The sequence below is a fragment of the Populus trichocarpa genome, chromosome 8 (genome assembly GCF_000002775.5).
Source record: "Populus trichocarpa isolate Nisqually-1 chromosome 8, P.trichocarpa_v4.1, whole genome shotgun sequence".
NCBI lineage: Eukaryota > Viridiplantae > Streptophyta > Magnoliopsida > Malpighiales > Salicaceae > Populus > Populus trichocarpa.
Window position 1 is genome coordinate 10,539,702 of NC_037292.2, and position 22,172 is coordinate 10,561,873.

The 22,172-nt window shown below is 35.0% G+C and overlaps 3 protein-coding genes and 1 pseudogene across 6 annotated transcripts; 2 read left to right on the forward strand and 2 right to left on the reverse strand.

Moving 5' to 3' along the window:
- Positions 1-266: 266 nt before the first annotated feature.
- On the reverse strand, positions 267-4,480 carry LOC7473410 (pentatricopeptide repeat-containing protein At4g14850-like; annotated as a pseudogene).
- Positions 4,481-6,503: 2,023 nt separating this feature from the next.
- On the forward strand, positions 6,504-9,783 carry LOC7473411 (uncharacterized). Of its 2 annotated transcripts, none has more exons than XM_024607411.2 (4): positions 6,504-6,670; positions 6,759-6,892; positions 7,399-7,982; positions 8,503-9,783. In XM_024607411.2, the coding sequence occupies exons 2-4, from the start codon at positions 6,810-6,812 to the stop codon at positions 9,546-9,548; spliced, it is 1,713 nt and encodes a 570-aa protein (XP_024463179.1). In that variant the 5' UTR covers positions 6,504-6,670; positions 6,759-6,809; the 3' UTR covers positions 9,549-9,783. The 2 variants fall into 2 exon arrangements, with proteins under 2 accessions (XP_024463179.1, XP_002311630.2); XM_002311594.4 differs by having other exon boundaries at positions 6,509-6,670; positions 6,770-6,892.
- Positions 9,784-12,036: 2,253 nt separating this feature from the next.
- On the forward strand, positions 12,037-13,447 carry LOC7467496 (prefoldin subunit 2). Of its 3 annotated transcripts, none has more exons than XM_024606396.2 (3): positions 12,037-12,178; positions 12,304-12,333; positions 12,820-13,447. In XM_024606396.2, exon 3 carries the CDS (start codon positions 12,850-12,852, stop codon positions 13,285-13,287), a length of 438 nt encoding a protein of 145 aa, XP_024462164.1. In that variant the 5' UTR covers positions 12,037-12,178; positions 12,304-12,333; positions 12,820-12,849; the 3' UTR covers positions 13,288-13,447. The 3 variants fall into 3 exon arrangements, with proteins under 3 accessions (XP_024462164.1, XP_052311374.1, XP_052311373.1); XM_052455414.1 differs by having other exon boundaries at positions 12,040-12,178; positions 12,846-13,447; XM_052455413.1 differs by having other exon boundaries at positions 12,062-12,333; positions 12,846-13,447.
- Positions 13,448-19,358: 5,911 nt separating this feature from the next.
- LOC7467497 (uncharacterized) lies at positions 19,359-20,552 on the reverse strand. The gene has a single exon (XM_002312499.4). It carries the CDS (start codon positions 20,059-20,061, stop codon positions 19,546-19,548), a length of 516 nt encoding a protein of 171 aa, XP_002312535.4. The 5' UTR covers positions 20,062-20,552; the 3' UTR covers positions 19,359-19,545.
- Between the last annotated feature and the right edge of the window lie 1,620 nt (positions 20,553-22,172).

Consider the following 22,172-nt stretch of genomic DNA (forward strand, 5'->3'; position numbering starts at 1 on the left):
ACTGGTGAACTAGCGAGTTAATCGCTGTCATGTAATATTTTTTAAAAGAAAAGAGAGAGATCAGTAAATCACAATTCACAAGTGCGTTGGAATCCCACCAAAAGTAGAGAAGCAAGGAATTAAAAGAGTTTGAGAGTAACCCTATTTGTGTAGTTGATGAACTAACAAGTCTCGCATCCAACCAAAAAGAAAATTGTCAATTCTAAAATGGCAGATGGTTGGTTGGAAAAGGAAAAATTTTATGTAACTTGGTTACTGAAAATCAATCACCAAAATTATGAATCATTTAATATGGAAGTTTGAAATATAGTTACAAGTTTGCATTAAATAAGTTTTTTTTTTTAAGTATTCTATCTGAAAATTACCTAACCCGTCAAAAAATTGTTAATAAGTATAAAAATTATCACCAAAAATATCTGCATGAGCACTCACAGTCCCGAAATCTATTGTTATCTCTGCCAATAATCTCTCTCCCAACAAAGGCACCATGACAATAATCACATATCCTGAGATTTTTTGTGATTCTTATAGGTTAACTCCAGGAGGGATAACTCTAAGGACGAAGGCAATGGCAATCTTCTCGCTGTGATACCCAACTGCTGTCATAGTGTCATTTTCTTTTAACCAGCTGCCTGCATTTATGTCCTTGCCTCCTTGGCTTAACTAGCATCGCCTGAATCTCACTGTTCTTTTCCTGGGATGTATCCTTTGCCTGGAAGATATGGACTTTTTTCTTTACAGTAACCCAGCTACAACCTGCCCCCTTCTTGATCCCAACATCCTTCAATTCTTTTCTCACAAGGGTGGCTTCCTCCCATCTGCATTTAGGTCCAAGATAATTGGATGACAAGCAAAAGGAGAATATAGACAAAGAAGAAAGCTGAAAATAAAAAACCAATTACTTAGAGCAGAAGAAAGAACACCATGGTGAACGAAGCATCTCTAGTATATTACGTGGAAGCAGCCACTCGATTATTCATAAATTTGATGCGCTAACAAGCAGGACAGGGACCCTCACAATCCAGTCTAAAACAATCGCTACCAAAAAATATTGTCCAGGATACGGTGCAAGGGCTACTGGATTTTTGCTAAGACATATCCATAAGCTTGACTGGGAAGTTACTACCTTTTCAGATAATAAATGCAGTGACTACGAAAACCACAGCAGGTGATAGCATCATTTCTACCTGCAAGAATAGCATCATTCCAGGTCCTGATTCTGAAGGTCCAGACAAAGACAGCTTCTATGTTTGTAGCTAGAGAAATCCATGAACAGTGGTTCCATAATCCTAAACAGACCCGTTGTTTAAACTTGGATCTTTCAGATTGAAGATTTTAATTTCAATTCTTGAGAAATGAGTGAGCGGTTATCCAACAGATGGGGAGTGCTACTCTCATTGTCTAGCCTGAGGGCCAAAGACAGAGAGAATCTCATTCCCCAAGAACAAAAAATTGACGAGGTGTGGCGACTGAATGAAAGAGGGATTTGGATCGCAATTTCCATTCTTAAATAAGGAGTGGAAATTGTGACTACAGTAGTACTTTGACATCAGCAAGCAAGTAACGGGAACTTCAAGGAAGCGGATTCAAAAACCATCTAATTAAAGCTAGCTAGATTTGTAGCATTTCTGAAGTACAATGAGGTTGGCTTTAAACAATTAACTTACCTTTCAACAACAACTAACATGTTTGAAAGCAGCACATGGTTGCCTGAATTTTCTGAATCAAGTTTGAATAAGTTATCAGCTGCAATTTTACCTTACTCTGGCTTCCTATACACCCTGCAAGCATTTAAAAGAGCCCCCCAAAACAGAAATTGTTGGACGAATTGGCATTTTCTGTACAAATTCATAAGCAAGCTCCACCATTCCAGCCCGCCATAACATGTCCACAGTACAAGCATAATGCTCAGCTCCCGATTCAATCATGTACCTGTTCCTCATTGACTTAAAAATCTAGATACCCGATTTAACTGCCCCTCCTCTGCTACAAGCTGATAACCAGTGGCGGAGCCATGTGGATACAAAAGGGGGCAATTGCCCCCTTAATTTTTTTATTTTTTTTTATATTAAAATATTAATATAATAATTTAGGGAGGGTTTGATACATAGAAAGTGGAAAGTTATTGTTTACTTATAATTTAATATAATATATAATATATATTTTCAGCTCATTTACTTAATTTATTTTCCTTTTTTTTTGTTTTTTCACTAATTAACAGAGAACCCTTTTTTCTTTTGAGTTGTTGTTGCTTGCCTTTTTCTCTTATGAAAATTTCTTTTCAAGTCCAGATAAGCAAATAATTTCTTTTGCTTTATGCTTTAGGTAAAAAAATTTATCTTTTCTATTTATTTTATTATCTAATTTTAGTTTTATTCTTTTATAATTAGTTATTAAAAATATTAGGGTTTATGATAATTTAGGGGTTTTGATATGAATGTGTTCAAATATGTTCAAAATAAATGTTTGAATTTCCTAATTTAATCAATTAAATGTTTATTTTCTTATTATAAATGAATAAATTAATGTTCATGCAAAATCACTATTCTTGACATTTCTTGTATTGACAGAGTAGATTATTGAAATTATTTAACTAAGGTCTCTTGGTTCACTGTAATTATGAATTAATTATTTAATTGAGGTATCTTAATTTACAATGTACATATATTGATTGTTATTTTATATCACAAATTTATTTGTAATTAATTATTAACGAGATGCTTGAAGTTAGGAGAGGGCATGAGTTTAAATCCCATTAGTTACACTTTCTCTCTCTCGGTATTTTCTTATTTGAAACTAGAGTATAGTATTAAAACTTGTTTCACATATTTGACATAGTGAGTTCATACAACTTTTTTGTGTGTGTCTAGAAATAATTTAAATGCCTATAAATGATTAAGTATAATTTAATCAACATACTTATTATATACATATAGATATAAATTGAAATGAGTTTTGATGAATTGATGTGTATTTTGCTATGAATATCATATGAAAGATTTCGAATTATCATGTAACTCAACTGACTTTATTATTGTAGAGTTGTGTTAATTATTATGTAAATACTAATGATAATAAAAAAAATCAGCACATTCATAAATTAAATTAACACGTCACTATAAAAGTATTTCAAGTGTAAATTTCTTGAGAATGAATATCATTCAAAGTTTCAAGTCATGGAACTCAATCAAGTTAAAAAAAAATCATATTGAAAAGTTATAGTATTTATTAGTAATTTGTCCCTTTATTAACAAAACTCTGACTCCGCCACTGCTGATAACATAAAGATTAGTGTTACATAATTCAGCACCGCGTCAGGCTGCATTTCTTCAAACAATGTGATGGCCATGCAACATCCCCGTGATATGCATACCCGCTAATCATAGCATTCCAGGAAACCAAATTCCTTTCAGGCATCTCATGAAAGTCCTGCTCACAATCTTCACTACTTCCGCATTTTCCATACATGTCAACAGGGGCACTCCCGACAAAAACATCACCCTCCACGCATGCTTTCACTGCAAGTGCATGAACTGACCTCCCCAATTCAAGTCCTGAAAGCCCTGCACATACGCTGATGACACTTGAAACCAATTAATCTGTCAGCTCAGTCCCTTCCCTTCTATCCATCAAAAACACCACGCAAGCCTTCTCCTTCGCATCATTCTGCTCACAAGCAGCACCATCGAACACCACGAAACTGAATCCTCCCCGTCCCACTGAAAATATTTCAGCCAATCCAACTTCCTTACAGTTCCCATGAAAATGAAGGGTCCCATTGCAACCGACACATCCCCTTCAAACCCACTGCGAATCACAAACCCATGCAGCTGCCTCCCAAAGTCCAAATAACTCGCATCAGCACAAACATTCAAGAACGCACAAAATGTTATCGAATCGGGTTCTCCAACCACCCGGTGGAAATCAATAAACGTATCAATTGCTTTCCGAGGATTCCCATCAAGCACTGCATTAGAAAAGTATGCATTCCACGTAGCGATGTTTCTTTCAGCCATTTCGTCAAACAGGCGTTTCGCTTCAAATTTAAGCCCAGTTTTCGAATACATATCAAACGCGGTGCAGCCAACAAATTTATCGTTAATTTGGCCCAGCTTCACCGCAACCGCGTGAATCTGCTTCTCTGTAAAAGGCAAGCAAAGCGCAGCAGATGCTTTGAATGCACATGGGAAAGTGAAATGGATGTTTTCACGGCGCATTTTAGAGAAATAGAGGAGGGCAGAGGAGAAATAACAGTTTTCGACAGGGCCAGAAATGAGGGCGGTCCAGGTGGCGCTTTGGACAAAAACTAATAACTTGTTTACAAGTATACCGATCATAAAAACTAATAACTGATTTACAAGTATACCGGTCATATTGAGCTGGTGATTTACTGGCCGTGTAAACTCAAAACATTAACTTCGGATAAATCTTTCTTTCTACTTGGTTGTATCCGAGAGAATTTTTACTTAGTTGTGTCCGAAAAAAATACTAAACAAATTGTTATTGACAAGTAGGATTTATCTTGAACCATCCATGTAGTTATCCAATCAAAACCAAATAATTTTGTAAATTAAACTATGACCCCATCAACTTTTCAATTTTTTTTTGGGTCCGTAACAATATTGTTCTTGGAAAAAAATAGACAATGATAAACTCAAAAAAATAAATGTGTACGAATACCATATAAAAATATCCCCAAAATATCCTTAAAATATCTTAGTGATCATATTTCATAATGGAGCAAAAATAAATAAGAACATGATTACTTGTTGAAGGCAAAGTGAAAAAAAATTCAAAATTCAATTCTAAATTTATCAAATATTAAATGATAAAATTAAATAATAAAACATATATTTTTAAAAAGGTAAAGAAAAAGCCCTCTCAGATTAGCATGTCAAATCTATTACCTGGTTATAATACCGGAGTAACCTTGTTGAAAGCATATTTACTAAAACCATGAAGCTTCATGATCAAATAATCTATCGTTGAAGGGTGGAACTGCAAAAAATAATTATTTAAAAAAACAAAAAAAACTCAAGTTAACCCGTATTAACAAATTAGGCCCGCGACGCATAATATAAGATTGTGATAACTTCAAATCTATAATTTTTTTTTTTAAAAAAACAGTTCAATTCTCAATCAATCAAATATTGAAAGATAAAATTAAAAAATAAATAAATAAGGACACGAAAAAAAACTAAAGTCAATCCGGCTTAATTTTCAAAATCTATAACTCGAGTCATAAACCTGAGACTAACTCCATAAAAAGAATAACCAATAAAAAAAATCCTAGACAAAACAAGTAGTGGTAAAAAGACAAGGACAAAACTTGACATAAAAATAAAATGAAATAAAATATTGATGAATAAAATTAAAAATAAATACTTAATCAATAAAATGATCAAAGAAAAAGCATATAACAGTTAAAAAAATAACAATTATGTATGATATAAAAATTAAATAAAATCAAATGCCGATAGATGAAATTAAAAGATAAAATATATATAAAAAATGATCCTAAACAAAACAAATAATAATTAAAATAACGAGAAATAAAATTGATATAAAAACAAAATAACAAGACACTTTTAGTTTTTGGTTGGACCAAAGCGATTTTTGATAAAAAAAGAGAGAAAAAGAGGACGAAGAAGTAAAACATACTACTACCCCTAACCACCTGTTAAACTTAATGTTTTACATCAATGTATCTTTAGTCAAATCAAGTATTAACGAGACTCATCATTACATTGCAAAAACCTCATATATATATATATATATATATATATATATATATATATAGAGAGAGAGAGAGAGAGAGAGAGAATTAAAGAGTCAATTTTTAAATAAAGTCAATGTGAATGGATTGTTTTTTTTAAAAGCTAAGTAACCGGGAAAAAAAGACCAACCATTGATATTAGTAAGAAAAAAAGAAATTGTATATTTGTCTAATTTTCAAATACGGTCACCGAAGTTTTAATACATTGTTCCAATGAACACTCTGTAGATATATGTCTTTGTATAAATAATATTTTTCCAAGGACAATTAATTTTTATTAATTCCCGCTGTAGTTATATACACTCACGCATTTAAGATTTCTTGGAACAAGAACAGCACAAAAAAAAACAAGCAACCTTGTTATTGAAAAAGAAAGTCGCCACATTCGTAAATGACATGCTGTTTTTTATTTCTTTTCCAAACAAAAACATGGAGTAAGCTTTTAATTCTGATAACTAGTTTCGTTCTAATCAACTGAACTAGTGCTAGATGTGCTAGTATGGTCATAAACGACTTGGTTGCTGATAACCTGTTAACTAGTCCGGTTGGAGTAACATAAACAGTGGACTCTGTCTTCGTTACATCGTCGTCTGTCGAGTTAATGTTGGTCGTCTGGCAATAGCATATACCACCCGCCAATCATCACGTGAAATGACTACCAACAATAGGACCTTGTTATTTCATTTATTTACAAGAGAATACTGAGACAAGCACAATAGTTATCCTCATCCAGAAGGGTAGGAGTATTGGCTTAGTTCTCCGCTGACTGACTTCCTAAAAAATATCCTCCTACCAGCCACATGCAAGAGCATGACCCAGCATCTTGCCCTCCTCTCTACCATCTTAGCTCACAGGAATCCCAATACAGAAAGCTGTGTTCGACTACTGGAAAGAGTGAGTGTTGCTTTAATTCGTGATTTTTTGTTGATGTTGCTGTCCTTGATATTCTGGTTCGATTTCAATTCTCTTTGTTTCGGTTTAGTTTGGTTGCAGGTGAAAGAAAGAAAGGGTTTTTGGGTTTGCAAATTAATTCATGGCAGATCCGCTGCACTCTCCTTCCAGTAAACCTCATGATCATGGACCACACACTGCATTTGGTTTGATTTTCGGTCCAGAGTATGTTTTTTTCTTCAATTTTGGTTTTCAATCCCTCTTTATTTTTGTTGTTAGATCCTGGCTCTTATTCTTCACATGTTCTGTGCATCTGAATCGGGGGATCTAAAAAAAATTCATGATATTTTTTGTCAAAGGTCAATCGAGCAATACACAAAGCAAAATGTCCTCCAGATAAAAGTTTCTTCCTTACCCCGTTAGTGAAGTAGGTATATAACTGAAAGATGGAAGGCGTTGCAAGTTTTCCATATCGCCCTTGAATTTGTAAATTAAGGAGCCTTAAAAGTGTCCAGTAACAAATGTGAATTGATTTAACCCAAAAGAAGTTTATGGGCTATTGAATTTCTAAATTCCGCAATTGTAGGTGATGTGTAAGGATGTAAATGTTCTAAAACTGTGTCTGAAAGACATTGATGGCTTCTATTTGCTTAACCTAGAGATGAATTAATCATTTCCTTGCATTAGTTGATTCTTATGTTATGTTTGGGTTTATTTCATTGTGATGACAGTTATGGCACGCCAGTCTCGACAAGCTCTCAGCAGAATGAGCAACAATTAATGGAGAATGATATCCCCCATGGGAGTACTGGTAGCATGCACCTGCTAGATGATAAAGATATTTTTGGTCAGCAGAATGAGGAATTTGTGGACAATGGTGTTCATCGTGAAAGTAATGGGGGTGGGCATCTAATGGATGAGCATAATTTCTTTGGTCAGCAGAACGAGCAATTTATGGAGAGTGATACCCCTAGTAAGAGTGATGGTGGAAGGATCACAATAGACGTGAACAGTTCTGTTAGGCTAGTTATGCCAGGTGAATCTGGTGAAGGTTTGCCATTTGCTCCGACAGATTGGCCAAATCCTGGTGATAACTGGGAATGGAGAGTAGGAAAGAGGGTTAACTCTTCTGGCCACTTCCAGGACAGATTCATTTACCTTCCAAAAAGCCTTCAGGGGAAAAAGAAGCAGATGTTTGCTAGCAGGCCTGCACTTGAAAATTACATTCGATCTGCATTCCCAGGTGCAGATATTGATGCATTTTTTGCATCGTTTACATGGAAGATACCTGCAAAAGTCCAGTCTCCAACAAAAGGTGAGTTTAAATGTTGTCACTGATGCTCTCTATTCTCCTTTATAGAAAAGAATTCTGTGGTAAGAGGGAAAGAGTGTAAATTTACAAGAAATTATCAAAAGAATCACAAGGCATTCTCTCAAATGAAAAAAAATGGAAGAAGATGACTCAAAACAGTCAAGCATTTTAATTTGACTGAAAGTCATATGAGGAAGTTTCCATTACAGCTTCCAAAGAAAAACTCTATGTTATCATGTTCTTCTTTGTGTTGGAATTTAGATCATAATTTTCAGGTTTTCAAGTTTTTTCTCATGTCACTGCAATTCCTTAGCTTGTTCTTTGCTATTTGTTAGTGCTGGGACAAGAAAATACCTTAAGCATGTTCTTTTCTTCCATTGCAATACATGAAGCGCATTACTTATAATCTTTGAGTAGGATTGTTGATGTAATTGGGCTAGTCAATCCCTGTTACTTTGGATAATGTTTTGTTGAGCTACAGGGTTGCTTTGACCAGGTGGCTAAACTCTCATCTTTGTTACAGTGGAAGCTGCGCCTCTCCCTCTTGAGAACCCTCTTGAAGATGAAACTTTGAAAGTTCAAGAAGGGAAAGTAGAAAATCCTCGTTATGGTCGGAGGCAAAGGAAGCAGATTTTACCCATGTTAACAGAAGAAGCTGAAGAACAGAAACAAGAAAAGAAACAGAGAACTCCACGTTCCAGCCAGAGGAAAAGAAAAGAGGATGGGAAACAGGATGCACCTACATCAGCATCCACGTCAAAGCGAAAAGCTACGCGTTCTTCTAAAAGATCTGTGTCTCATACTGCTAATGGTGAAATTGTAATAACTGAGCCTGAACCTGTAGTTAATGTCATTCCAGAGGGTTTTGATAACTATCTCAGTTCTTTGGAAGATATTCTCACTCAACCTCTCTCTGAAACTCAAGTAGCATACTCTGCAGCCACTGAAGCTCCTCTTACCGAAAGTGATATGGCAAAAGCCCGAAGCAAGCTTTCTTCCCTTCTACTCATGGATTTTCCCTCTCTAGTCTCGTCCAGAAGCATTTCCAAACTCACAACTATAGCATCCAAACTAAGGAAGGATCCCACTCTTAGTGCCGAACAACTTGTTAAGTTAAAATTGATAGAGGAAATCCCATCATTCAGCAAGGTTTTTCTTGAGAGTAGGCAAACAATAGAGCAAGTTTACAAGTTCTTTGGTACCCTTGAGGCAAACAAGGCGAAGGTCAGCTCTCTGAGGGATGAATATAATGAATTGAAGGAGAAAGCAGACCAGCTTCAGTCACAGGTTGATTCCAACTTACTGACTGTGCAGGAAATTGACAATCAAATTTTTCAACTTCAAACCTGGCGAGCAGAGCTCACTGATACAATTGAGAATAACAAGTCAGCAAAGGTCGAGGTGGCCTCTGCTCAAGGGATGGTGGCAAATTCAATTCCAAATGTTGTGCGCGATATTCAGGTTGCCAACTCCAAAATTCCAGAATGGGAGCTGAAAAGGGCAAATGCAGAAAAACGTGAAGCTGAAATTCTGGAAAAGTTTGCCCCTTTAAAAGGGTTTTCCTTGTAGGCAATGTCTTTTTTTCTTTTAGGTTGCCATGGGAGTCTAGGTAATGTCTTTAAGCGTACGTCTCCATATTGCAATGTTTATTGGCTCTTACCTAGAAACTTACTTGGGATCATGTAGGCTTTTAGCAGCTGTTGCCCTGCATGTCCTTCTGTATTAGTTTGTTTCTTCACTTCACAATGCTGTAACAGTGACATCTATGGTCTGAAATAATAGGGTTTTATTGCTATGCGTTTCATTTTATAGAATGTTCTGATATCTGGCATGATGCATGGCATGCTGGGTGATGATATGATCACTTTTCATCCACTGAAGCTTTGTTTATTTTACAGGACATCATTTGCAGTGAGCACCGTTTTGATTAAAGATCTTTTTCTTCTAGTACGATATCCCTGCAAGTGCAGGGGACTATTGGCAAGTTTGGAACAGACAATAATGGTGCTCTTTGCAATTATTTTTCTTCTCCAAAATTGTTTGCTTTTCTTTTTTCTTTTATATTTTTTATAAATGACATCATACATGATACAACATGGTTCATTTATTTTTTAGGGTGAGTTTATTTATGCAACCACGTTGTGTTTATTTAAAAAAATGAATTTTTTTATTTTAAATTATTATTTTTTATGTTTTTAGATTGTTTTAATATTAAAAATAATTTTTTTAAAAAATTATTATTTTAATTGAAAAGTTAAAAAATATTTGTTATTATAATGTTAAATATTATCTTAATATGTGTTTTAGATAGAGATGTGAGATGTGATTGATTTTTTTTAGGTACAATTCTCTTGAAGTATAAACATAAAAATTTACATGTTTTTTTATTGTTTTTTTTATGTGGATCCCATAAAAAAAAATTCAACCATACTTTTGAAAAAATTAAGTTTAAGAAAATCATTTTTTATTATTGGTTGTGTTAAAATATGTGTTTAGTTAAAATTATGGTTAAAATTGTTATTGAATAAAAATCAAAGATGTTTTGTTAAAATTGTTATTAAAAGTGTTTTTCATAATAAAATAATTAAAAAGAACAGTAATTTTGTAGTTTTAAATTATATTATTGTATATTAAATTATTAATACATTATCAACTAATATAATATTAAGATTTTATTTTTATTATTTCATTAAACTAAGCTATAATCTCATCATAAATATAATCAATTCAAGAAGATTTCTAGTATCTATGACTTTGCAAGCATGGAACTATATCGGTTGAAAAATCTGCTCTCCTGAGCTGACATTCGGGTCACTAGAGACTTAAAAGTTGCTTGATTGTGTCAAAATAAAATAAATGAATAACACTGATATGCTCAGGGTAATGGAAAGTTTGTTAGTTTTGCGAAAGAAAGAAAAAATCCAAGAGTTAATTAATTTTTTTAAAAAAATATACTATCCAAAAATTGCTATTCAAGAAGGTTGTTTGGCTATGAAACTTGACAAGCATCTTCATCCATGTATGCTGGCATGCTTTCCTAGCTATACTTCTTACAGTTTCCTTTCTATTATTCATCAATTTCTCTTTAATTTCCTCCCATTCTCTGTTTTCAGCAGAGCGTGAAACAGGGGATCCCAAAACAGAGTAACTCTAAAAAACAATCCGCATCATCTAAAGTAATAGTAGCTTCTCCCCATGGAGAAACAAAATGTATTGGTGGTAGAACACCATCTTTTGATAAACCAATAAGTAACCTAAACCAGTAGTAGCGTTGAAGGTTTTAACTTTAAAAATATTCAACCAAGCAGAGTTCAATGATGTAGAATGCTAAATGCTCAAGCTGGCAACAACAGTGAATATTAGGTTAATAGATTTAAATTGCTACTGACAACAGTACATCAAAGAATGCATGGCTTTATCCATTATCCAACTTACTATGACTGTAAAACTGGAAAATGATCATCAATGTATACGAGCAATAAAAAAAATAGATTAGCAACTAATGAGTTGCCAACATAAAAAGAGAACATGGAACGAGAACGAGACCAACAAGGTGAAAGTCAAACAACCATTCAAGTGTCTGGTTTCATCAGCTCCAGGTCCCAAAACAAACTAAGAAAGGAACTTACAGTGGAAGAATATCAATCAGTTAAGAAGAGATTTGACTTTTATCTTTCTTGTTGTGCTTTCTTATTGAAGCTTGTATGATTTGAGAAGAATTAAAGGGCGTTTGAGCAAAAACTTCAGCAAAAGGATGGCGAGGGTTGTTCTGGTGTGTGTATTTTCAACGACTCTCTCTCTCTGTTTCTGTCGGCAAAGATAAGTCGAAAGGAAGGCGAAGGTGAAGGTAAGGTCTCACTGTATTTTCAACGATTATCTCTCTGTTTCGGGAAAAGAAGCTTGACAAGAGATACCAATAGCTGAGATCAGAGCTTAGTGAAAACAAGTTAAAGTTACCTTAGTTATATTTAGTCTTGATGACAAAAATAACTCTTACAGTAAAAATAATAATAATTAAAACTTAAAAAAAAATGATAAATACGACAACAACTGTGCATTCATTAACATATATATGTTTTTGCTTGAAAAGGGCAGAAAAGTCATCTGCGGTCCTCGGCTCCTCCAGGGTTTAAACATCGAGTGACTCTCTCCGTTCTGTCCCCCACTCTCTCTCGGTTCCCTTGTTAGAGCAGATTAGAGTTCGTTTGATTTCTCACTCTCACTCTCATTTCATTTTTGTTTCCATTCCCTTAAGTATCGAAACCACTTACTTTTTCTATCATCGATTTGAGGAGTAAAACTGGTGATCTCTTTTACCTTTCAGGAGAAAAACGAGACCACCTATTTGTATCAGGTAAAGATCTTAATCCTTTTTTTTTTTCAATTTCAAGTGTGATTATACCAGTATATGATGCTGTCGAAAAGTAATTAGGTCAAAATTATTCCAAGATTTGCACCACCAGTATTGTATGTGTTGGGTGTAGTGAATATTTTATTTCCAATATTTGCTTAGGGAGGGCATTGTGCAAAATTATCAACTCTAGTTCCCCAACTCATTGTTAATATTTCCAATTTTAAGCAAAAATGTCGCAAATTTTTTGGTTAAGCTTAAATTGTTGAAGAAAACCTAGGGATTGAATCTGTAATTGCCTCCGTTGTTGTTCTTGTCATCATCATCATTATTATTATCTCTTGGATCAAATGTTGTGCCATTGAATTAACTGCTTCCCTATTAGTTAGAATTGATAATTGGCACATTTGCAATTTGGACTTGAGAGTCATCTTTCCGTTTGCACTAGGCTGTCTATCACTTATATGTAGCAGCTTTTATTTTTTTCAGTATTTATGCCCTTTACCTTTGCACAGAATCATGGCTGAAAGTGATAGAAACGAACCAATCAACGAGCAAGTAGTTGCGAATATGTACACTGCTATGCGATCTGAACTAAACCAAATTTACTCGAAAATAACTGAACTTGAGATGGATGTGAGTGAGCATTCATTAGTCATCAATGCTATCCAACCGCTTGACCCTTCCAGACGATGCTACCGAATGATTGGAGGTGTGCTGGTCGAGAGAACTATCAAAGAGGTCCTGCCCGCTGTGCAGCGTAATAAAGAGGGAATTGAGGAGGTTATTGTAAGGCTTAATGAGGCTGCTGAAAGGAAGAAAAAGGAAATTGCTGATTTTGAAGCCAAGTACAAGATCAGGATAAGAAAGTCTGACAGTGAAGTAAAAGATGATACTAACAAGAAGGAGGGCTCTTCTCAAGGTGTTCTTGTGGGTCCTGCAGGTTCAAGTGAATGAGAGCTCTCATGTACTTTTCCATCTTCTTTATAGTTTATCGGACATGTTTGATCAAGTTTTCCTCACTTTTTTGTGTATGGTGTCCGCGCTATGGACATGTAATTTGTTGAAGATGGTTGTTTGACTAGCTTATATGAATGAACCTGATTGTGTTTGAAAATGTTTGAATGACAGAGCTGATTTTGAACGAAACCAAAGGAGAACGCTTTGGTTTTTCTTAGATTTGAAGGTAGAGGATGAGGCTCTTATAACTACTTAGTTTTGTCAGTGTTGCCTGGGCCATTTGCAATCCTTGGAAACTGCCTTCTCGAGGTGATTGATGCCTGGTGAATTAGACGATATGCCAAATCTCTACTTGATAAGCAGTGAAGGCTACGAGCAGAGTGTTTTGACATGCGAGGGAGAGAAGTTGGATGGCATGATGGGAGAAAGCGCGTTTAAGAGGACAATACTTTCCTTTGGAACCTTAGATGTATTGAGTGGCTCTTGGGATCATAGGATGGCAATGTGTCGGTTATGAAGGTTACTATCTGTATGTCCGCCTCCTCATACTTGGTCCTGTAAATTGCCGTTTAGCATGTCAAATGAGTAATGGGATGGGTTATTAGAATTAGAAAAGTGCATGCCCTTGAAATAAGCGGGTAAAGGATTCATACCCATCAAATGTACCATGTCGGTGTTTGGAGAGGGGTAACAGTTCATTTGCAAAGAGTTTTTTTTTTTTTTTGACATTAACATATTAAAACGATTTGAAAATATAAAAAATAATTTTAAATAATTTTTTTTAAAAATTTAACTAATTTCTATTTAGACCGCATTTTCAAATAGAATGAACATTCATTAACACACTTTTAAATACCTTTTAAAATAACATGCAAATGAAACAATTTTAACATGGAGACACAACTGTGTAGACAAAAAAATATGATAAAAAATGTTAAAACTAAAAATTAGAATGAAAATAATTTTTTTAAAAAAATATAGGGACTAAAATGAACATTCATACTTGATTTTTTTTTTTTTTTTTTTACGGGGATGGGTTGGGTATTTTTTTTAGATATAGATTTATCATAAAATTTATTAAGGATTAAGGATTGGGTACACAGCTTTTTGTTAAGTAGGACTAAAATCATCTCCATCATAAAATCCGGGCTAAATGGATGCTACTTCTCTGAACTTTAACTCATTTGATAACCACTAATTTAGTTTCTAATTTCTTTTTTAACCTCTTTCAAATATCTTATATTTAAAATCAAATCATTTTATCCACAAGAAAAAACATTATTCAAAAAAGCATTGTCAAAACCCACCCGCTAAAAAACAAGTACTCCTGATTATGTGAACAGTACCATGGAAGGAGTTTGCAGCAGAGCCAAAAATTCGCTGGTTTCTCTCTTCCTATATCTGCCACGAAGCAATCCCGAATTCAATCCCCCAATCATTCCTCCTAGAATTCGGATTATTCCTTCTTAAATTATTAACCAGCCAGGTGTACCAGTTATGGAGTAGAAAGCCTCCCTTTCTCTAACTTCAACAATTCTATCCCTTATTAACTAGCCGGATGATTGTTTCCTCATCTGTCAAACAATGACAACAAGAATACACAGTTAATGATTCTTAAGATTCCCTCTCTCGGTAGTTAACATGTTTGTATCATTAATACAACAGCCGTCTCTCCTAGTGGAAATGTCATGCTGGAAGTTAATAATCATCAAGACCTTCTGAAATCAAGAACGAGCTCTCCGGATGTGTCTATGTCTACTGATAGCCAAACTGAAACTCTGAAACTTGAGGATGAGATCAACCTGGTTCTCCAGGCGCTACGGGTTTCACAGGATGCTGAGTACAAACTTGCAGAGGAGCTGCTTTTTGCTCAAAAGAAAACCTTTACCAGCATTTGGACAAATAGAGGTCTGAATTGGCAAGTCACACGTCAAAAACCAAGCCAGATGCTTTGCTGAGTGCCGTATTGAGCAGGGTTGATCAGATAAAGCGGGAAATGAGGAAACTCAAGGATATGGAAGAAGTGGCCAAAGGATTTGGAAGGACCTTTAAAGATATTCTCAAGGAACACTTTGGTTTGGAAGTTGGGAGATAAGGTTAGTCTTTGTCAGACGCTCATAAAATTTTGCCGGTGCGCTGTCTTCATGCTTGATCTGATCAGCCGTATATTCTCTAAGTGTACAGGCCGTGGTACTTTTATCTGCGGACATGCAAATGAGCACATATTCAGAGATCTAGTCTTGTTAGTTAGGAAATTCAGTGTCAACAATACAAAGGATGAAATTGGGGCGATTCAAGTGGCCTCGGTTCCATGGCACTGAATCAACACAGCGATTCAGAACAATGTTGTGTCAAACAAAATATGGTATAAAATGAGAAGTAAACACTTAAGATCTGCAGATCTGACCAAGGGATTTGGAAACACCTGCAAAAAGTAAACACACGGGTCTAGAAATTGAGAATTGAATCTGACCTTTATGCAACTTGAATGCTGTTTTTGATACTTGTTGGTAATATTCATTAGGTGATGAATGATAACGCATGAATTTTGGCTCAAACAGGCCTACCCGCAGAGTTCTTCTTTCCCCAGTGCTATGTCGCAGATCAAGCTGCATGAGAATTGGCCACACATGTTGTGAATGACCAACGTTGACATTTCTTGTCAAAATCTGTAATTTTTGTTGGAAGTCCATTTTGATATATCGTCAAAATAATCTTCACTTAAAGATTTGGGTTTCTAGAGAGAGCTCGATTTATTTGATAACTTCTATTTTGTCCCAGGGGCGGTCAAAGGAACATGGATTACCCAATGAGCAGTCCTCCATAAGTGCTGGGGAAAAAATGATTCACGACATGATAAGAGGAATTTAGTACCATTGATTTTGGGGGATCCGCATGTGGAGTCCACTAATCAACACATAAACCGTAAGTGTACGTGCCAGTGAATTTTTCTTTAGTTGAATCCCTAAATTTCCACTTGTTTAAACATATAATTTCTAATGAAAATCCCATAGTCTTGACTACGAAAAACCCTTTGGAAGATGATAGCTTTTCATTTTGTTTTTAATTAACAACAGAGTTCTGCTGGTTCATTGGAATCTTCAGCAGTTCTTGAGTAATATAATAGGGTAGCCTTTCCCAATTCCTAAATTACCACCTCATGTATCTCAAATTTCGATCCATAATCTCTTAATGGAAGTCTTTAGTTTTAACTATACCGTTAACAAATCAAAAGTTACACCAGGAATCGCTCAGGTTACCCTTTAATACCACGCAAAATCCTCGCATTTCAGTATAGATTCTGGTTTCGAATTTCTTTATCCATGGTCCAACTCGTTCATTCCAGAGGTGCGATTCAAGGAAGCCAATTGCTCTGATCTATATACGAAGGTGTTCCCATAAGTAGTCGGAGCCTTCTCCTTTCTAATATATCAGTAATTGATTCTGTAATAAACTATAGGAAAACCAAATAGGTAGCGTAACAATCCAGAAACTGAAAACCAAGACAACGGGTTGTCTTGCATCCAACTTGACTTTGATCACTTGAGTTGGATAACTACGGCCAAAAGCATAAATCCTCCCCACGTAGTTTCAGTTGAAAAAATGTTGACCTTTTCATGCTAATCAAGGGCCGTATATCTGATAGTGATCACTCGAAGCTGCCGTGGTTCGTACACGCGCAGGCCAAAGAGGAGAAGCTTGCTAGTAGTAGATTCTTGAAAGTGGACACTTTCTTTTTCCACGACCAGAATTCTCACCGATGACCATACAATGCAGACGCCTTTTTTCTTTAATCCAAAAAGTGGTGTTGACAGGTGAAAATTTTACCTCCCTAATCCCCGTGCAAGAATAATAGTTTCAACTTACATTTCAAAAATTACTGACAATACAAGAACCGATCATTATGTTCGACTTCTCAAAAAGACGCAAAAATTCCAAGCCAAAATTTGACAGTCACTGATGTAAAACGAGGGGAGGGTGTTCCAGCCAACCTAGTCTTCATAAACACAATCATTTCTTCGGTCACATACGTCAAACATAACACCGACACCATTGAATATATAAGAGAGTCTGGCACAGAGAAACTATATATATCCTGCAATCACGTGAATGAATGAACTGTGCAAATGAAGCATACGCATCCACTGAAACAAACATTGTGAGGCACCCAGCACTGTTTTCAAACAAAGTGCACCACGGAGTATCACTAGTGCCAATTGTTGCTAGTGATACGAGGCAACCAGAGGAGCATTTAGCGCCCATCGCACCCATGTCTATCAAGGGACTCCAAAGAAAAGTATTATGTATGCATCTCTGGCTTTAAAACAGACAGAAAGGGATGAGGCAGTGCTGCAATAAGTGTCTGATTAAGCAAAATTAACTGGCAAATTCTACAAGGATGCCTAATAAATCAAGATTTTGATGTTCCTCGTACATGTGAAGGAGTCGATTCATTTCTTTGAGCTTGACACTGCCTTACAGTTGAAGGCCAAGTTGGCTGATTTCATTTTGTGAAAAGAAAACGTGGGCGTCATGATAAATCAATTACTCAATTTAGTCTAACCATATAATTAGGGCTCAACACAAATAAAAAAAAATGTCAAAAGAAGACCACGATGAAGTGTAAAGCGATAAAAATGCATTTGATTTCATAGGAAAATCTTCCACTAGTACAGAAAAATAAAGACATCCAATAAAAAAGAAGAAGACATCCAATAATGTGGAATGCCTTGTCAACCAGGAATACAACGAGAGAGAAAGGTGGTCATTAATCTTTAAAGCTATACTGAGAATAAAAAGAAATGTTAGAGAAAAAGATTTGTCACGCAGAAAAAAGAACAAGTTGACTAAAAGGTCTCAAAAGATAATATAATTTACCATTCCTTTACAAAACTTGAAATTCTAGCCGCAGCAGAGATATTAAAGTGCTAAACTACAAGACAAATGAAGGAGCTAGGTCCAGAGTAGGCGGCTCTACACGTGGATAAGAAGAACTTGTATTCGCAAATCTCAACCACCCAGAGAGGTTCAATAGAAGCAGTTTTTACCATTAATGCATGGAATTATGCTTTTGATTTACAATGACTTCAAAAATGCAAGCATGTTTAACACCATCAGTGCTAGGACTTGCAGACCAATCAAAGAAACATTGCCAAGGAATAACATCCAGCTAATCAACGAAAAATGATATGAGAAATCAGAAAGAATACATAGCAAAAGCAGGAAGACATGAAAACAAGTAAAAAATCTTATAATGAACATGGAGGCCAGCAATTCCAAAGAGATACTCGATTCAGTTCTAAAACTGGCATAAAGGAAAGGCAACTTCAATGGAAGTTAAAAAAAAAATGAAGCTATGATGCTTAAAAACCAAGTCCAAACACCCAACCAAAGTTCTCAATAATACTCTAATAACAACAACAATCAAGCTGGGTCGGCGATATGGACGAGTCACGTTCCCCGTGCTCATACAATATTAACACCGAATAAAAATGAAGAACTATCCAATACCTGGACATGCCAAAACATAATAAACTAACTAGACTCTCAAACTTTCCAAATTCAATGCTGCTGCTAACACACTCATTATGCACACACAAAATACATAAATAAGAGAAAAGGGAGAAACCTTGATTGATTCATTAATCATCAATAACAAAAGCAAGCACACAAATCCTAGTCCCAAGTCCCAACCACCAAAAAATTTAAATCAAAAAGAAGAAGAAAAAACTAACTTCCAGAAGCTGTTGACATGAGCATAGAGGTCATGAATACGAAAAGAATTACTCAATTCAAATCTTAACGTAACAAAAACCAACAGAAAACATATAACATCCAGTTCTGCTCCTCTTATTCTCTACAGCCACATAAGAAATGAAAGCACAGAACAAAAAACTTAGTCTACGGTGATCAAAAATCAACCTCTCAACAAAAGTTTTCACTGATAAAACACTAAAATCAAAATGAAAAACTATTTAGTATCGGAGCATGCCAAAACATGATGAACTACCCAGTCTCAAACTTCCATATTCAATGCTACTGCTACCATAATCGTTATCAACATACGCTGACCAAAAAAAGGAGAAACCTTGATTCATTGATCATCAATAACAAGAGTGAGCATACATATCCTGTTCCCAATCACCAACCTTACAAGACAAAAAAGAAAAAAAAAACTAACTCCCACAACATCATTCATTTAAATTAAAAAAAAAAAAAGACAGCTAGAGAGCAGTAAATTTTATCATTACCATATCACTGTACAAGCACAAGCCTAGCATTATTATTGTTATTTCCCATACCTCCTCTAAACTCCCCGTTGTTGTTATTACCATTCCCTTCCCCCCCCTCCCCCTCTCCTTTTGGCACCGTCACAATCAACTCTCCGTCAGCAAGAACCGCACTCGCAAGCTCCGGCCTGGTGGTTTCCGGTAAACGGAATCTCCACATATCCAACTCTAAATCGTCAAGTGACGATAATTCAAGATACCCATTTGGCCTAATCACAATTTTAATGACTCCAGGGTGGATTTCAACTGTGTGGGCCCTCATATCACCAATGTTATCATCAGTTTCAGCTACAAATCGGAAACAATCGGGATTTTCCTCGACCGACACATCAGCATCTGACCGGAAGGGGAGTTCCAAGATCCGGCTGAATATGTGGGGTAGCCTCCTAAGTTTCTTGTTTTGGAACCCACCTGCAGAAGATGTTAATGGGTAGAATTGGATGGTAATGTTTCTTTTCTTGGGTAATGGGTGAACCTTCATGGTTCTTGATTATTATTTTTTTGGGTGTGTTGTTGGTGGGGGAGATGCAAGAAGTGGGTAAAATAAATACTGAAATGAAAGATGCTACAAGGATAAAAGAAAGTTTTTTTTTCTAGACAGGAATCAAAATCTTGTTGGGGTTGTGGAGGGGAAAAGGATAAACAAAAAGTTGATCGGTGTTCAATTTATTTGATGTGAGAGGAGAGGAGAAGGGAGGAGAGAACCAGAGGGAAACCCTAAGGCCTAAAGAGAAATGACAGTAAAGAGATGATTATATAGCATAGCCCTATTTGCAATATGTGTGCATGTGAGAGATATGAATAGATTCTTTGAGTGCTAAAAAGGGCAAATAATTTTTGTGGAATGGAATTGGATGGGAAATGTTTGGAGGGAATCCATTTTAGGAAAAAAGAAATGAAATCTTCTTTTCCTGTGAAGTCTGTGCAGAGACTGAGTGTGTGGGAAGGGGATTCAATGAACAGATAAAAAAGGGAATGACATTTTCTTATTACCCCTGCCTTTAAGTAAATTGCGAGGAATACCAAAAAAACCAGAAAATTAAAGTTTCCTTCTTCTTCTTTTTTCATTTATATATCCATTGTTTTCTATATAATACACGGGATAACACGTGGATCAGGTTAAAAAAAATTTCAACACCAACAAAATATATTCAAGCCATAATAATTCAAGAACACCTGGATTAAATTAAATAAAATACAGATTCGGATATGAGATCAAAAAAACTCTAAAAAAATAAAATAAAATTGTAAAGTTTAAGACTCAATAACTTGATATCAAATATGAAAACAAAAAAAAACCTTTAAAAAATACAACGATGAAGAAGAGAACTCGGGTCAGCTTAGAGTAACTTAACGAACCAACAACCCGTAATATGAGATCGGGATAAAAAAAATAATTTCAAGAGGATAACCTAATAAAAAAACCAAAGTTCAATAAAAAAAATATCAAAAAAACTTCAAGCCAATTCAGGTTAACTTTACCAACCCGTTTTTGGAATACTCAAACAGTACAAAAAGTGAAAAAAGTAACAAAGCATAAGGACAAACAATTTAATGCAAAATGGTGAAAATGACAAAAAGAAAAAAAGTAATAAAAATAGAGGGAAAAAATCTGAGTTAACTCGGGTTAACGCAACTAACCTGCCACACACAACATGATATCAGGATAAAAAAAATAGAACTCCAAAAGAAGGGCCTAACAAAAAAAGGCCCGGGTTAAATAAAAAAACATTATGAATGAAAATGCAAGTTGACTCGAGTTAGCTTGACCAACCTGCTCTCAAAATAACAAAACAGAAAGAGAAGGAAAAAAATATCAAAGCTCAAGGGATATTAATTTAATGCAAAATGATGAAATTAAAAAATAAAGTCATAAAAAATGAGTCAACCCGGGTTAACTCGATTGACCCATCACTCGCGACATGAGATCAACATAAAAAAAATTAGACTTTCCAAAAAAAAACCTAACAAAAAAGACTGAAAATAAATAAAGAAACACCGAGCAAGAAAATGCAAGCTAACTCGGGTTAACTTAATTAACTTATATTCAGGATAACCCAACAGGAAGAAAAGTGAAAAAATCACAAAGCTCAAGAGCTAGTAATTTAACGTCAAAGTATGAAATTATTAAAAAAAAATTCATAAAAAAAAAAACAGAGGGAAAAAAATATGAGGCAACCATGATTAACTTAACTAACCTTTTATCCGAGATATAAGATCGTGATATCTCAACAAATAGGAAAGCGCAAAAAACAATGAAGCTAAGGGCTTAATAACCAGATGTCAAGTTATGAATTTGAAAACAAAATTATTTTTCAATAAAGAACTGCCATGTTGGATGACATCCACAAAAAAAATAACAAAGTAAAATATCCAACAGTAAAATAATTTAAAACCCAAACAATACAGACCAAACATATGAACAAATAAAAGAAGATAGTTAGGGTCTAAATTGAAAAACAAAAAAAACTAAGAAATGGATAAAAAAAAATTATTGAAAGATTGAGGACCGAAACTGGATAAAAAAACCAAATGAAATTAAATGTTGATGGACAAAATTGAAAAAAAGATAAATCAAGAATAGGACAAGAA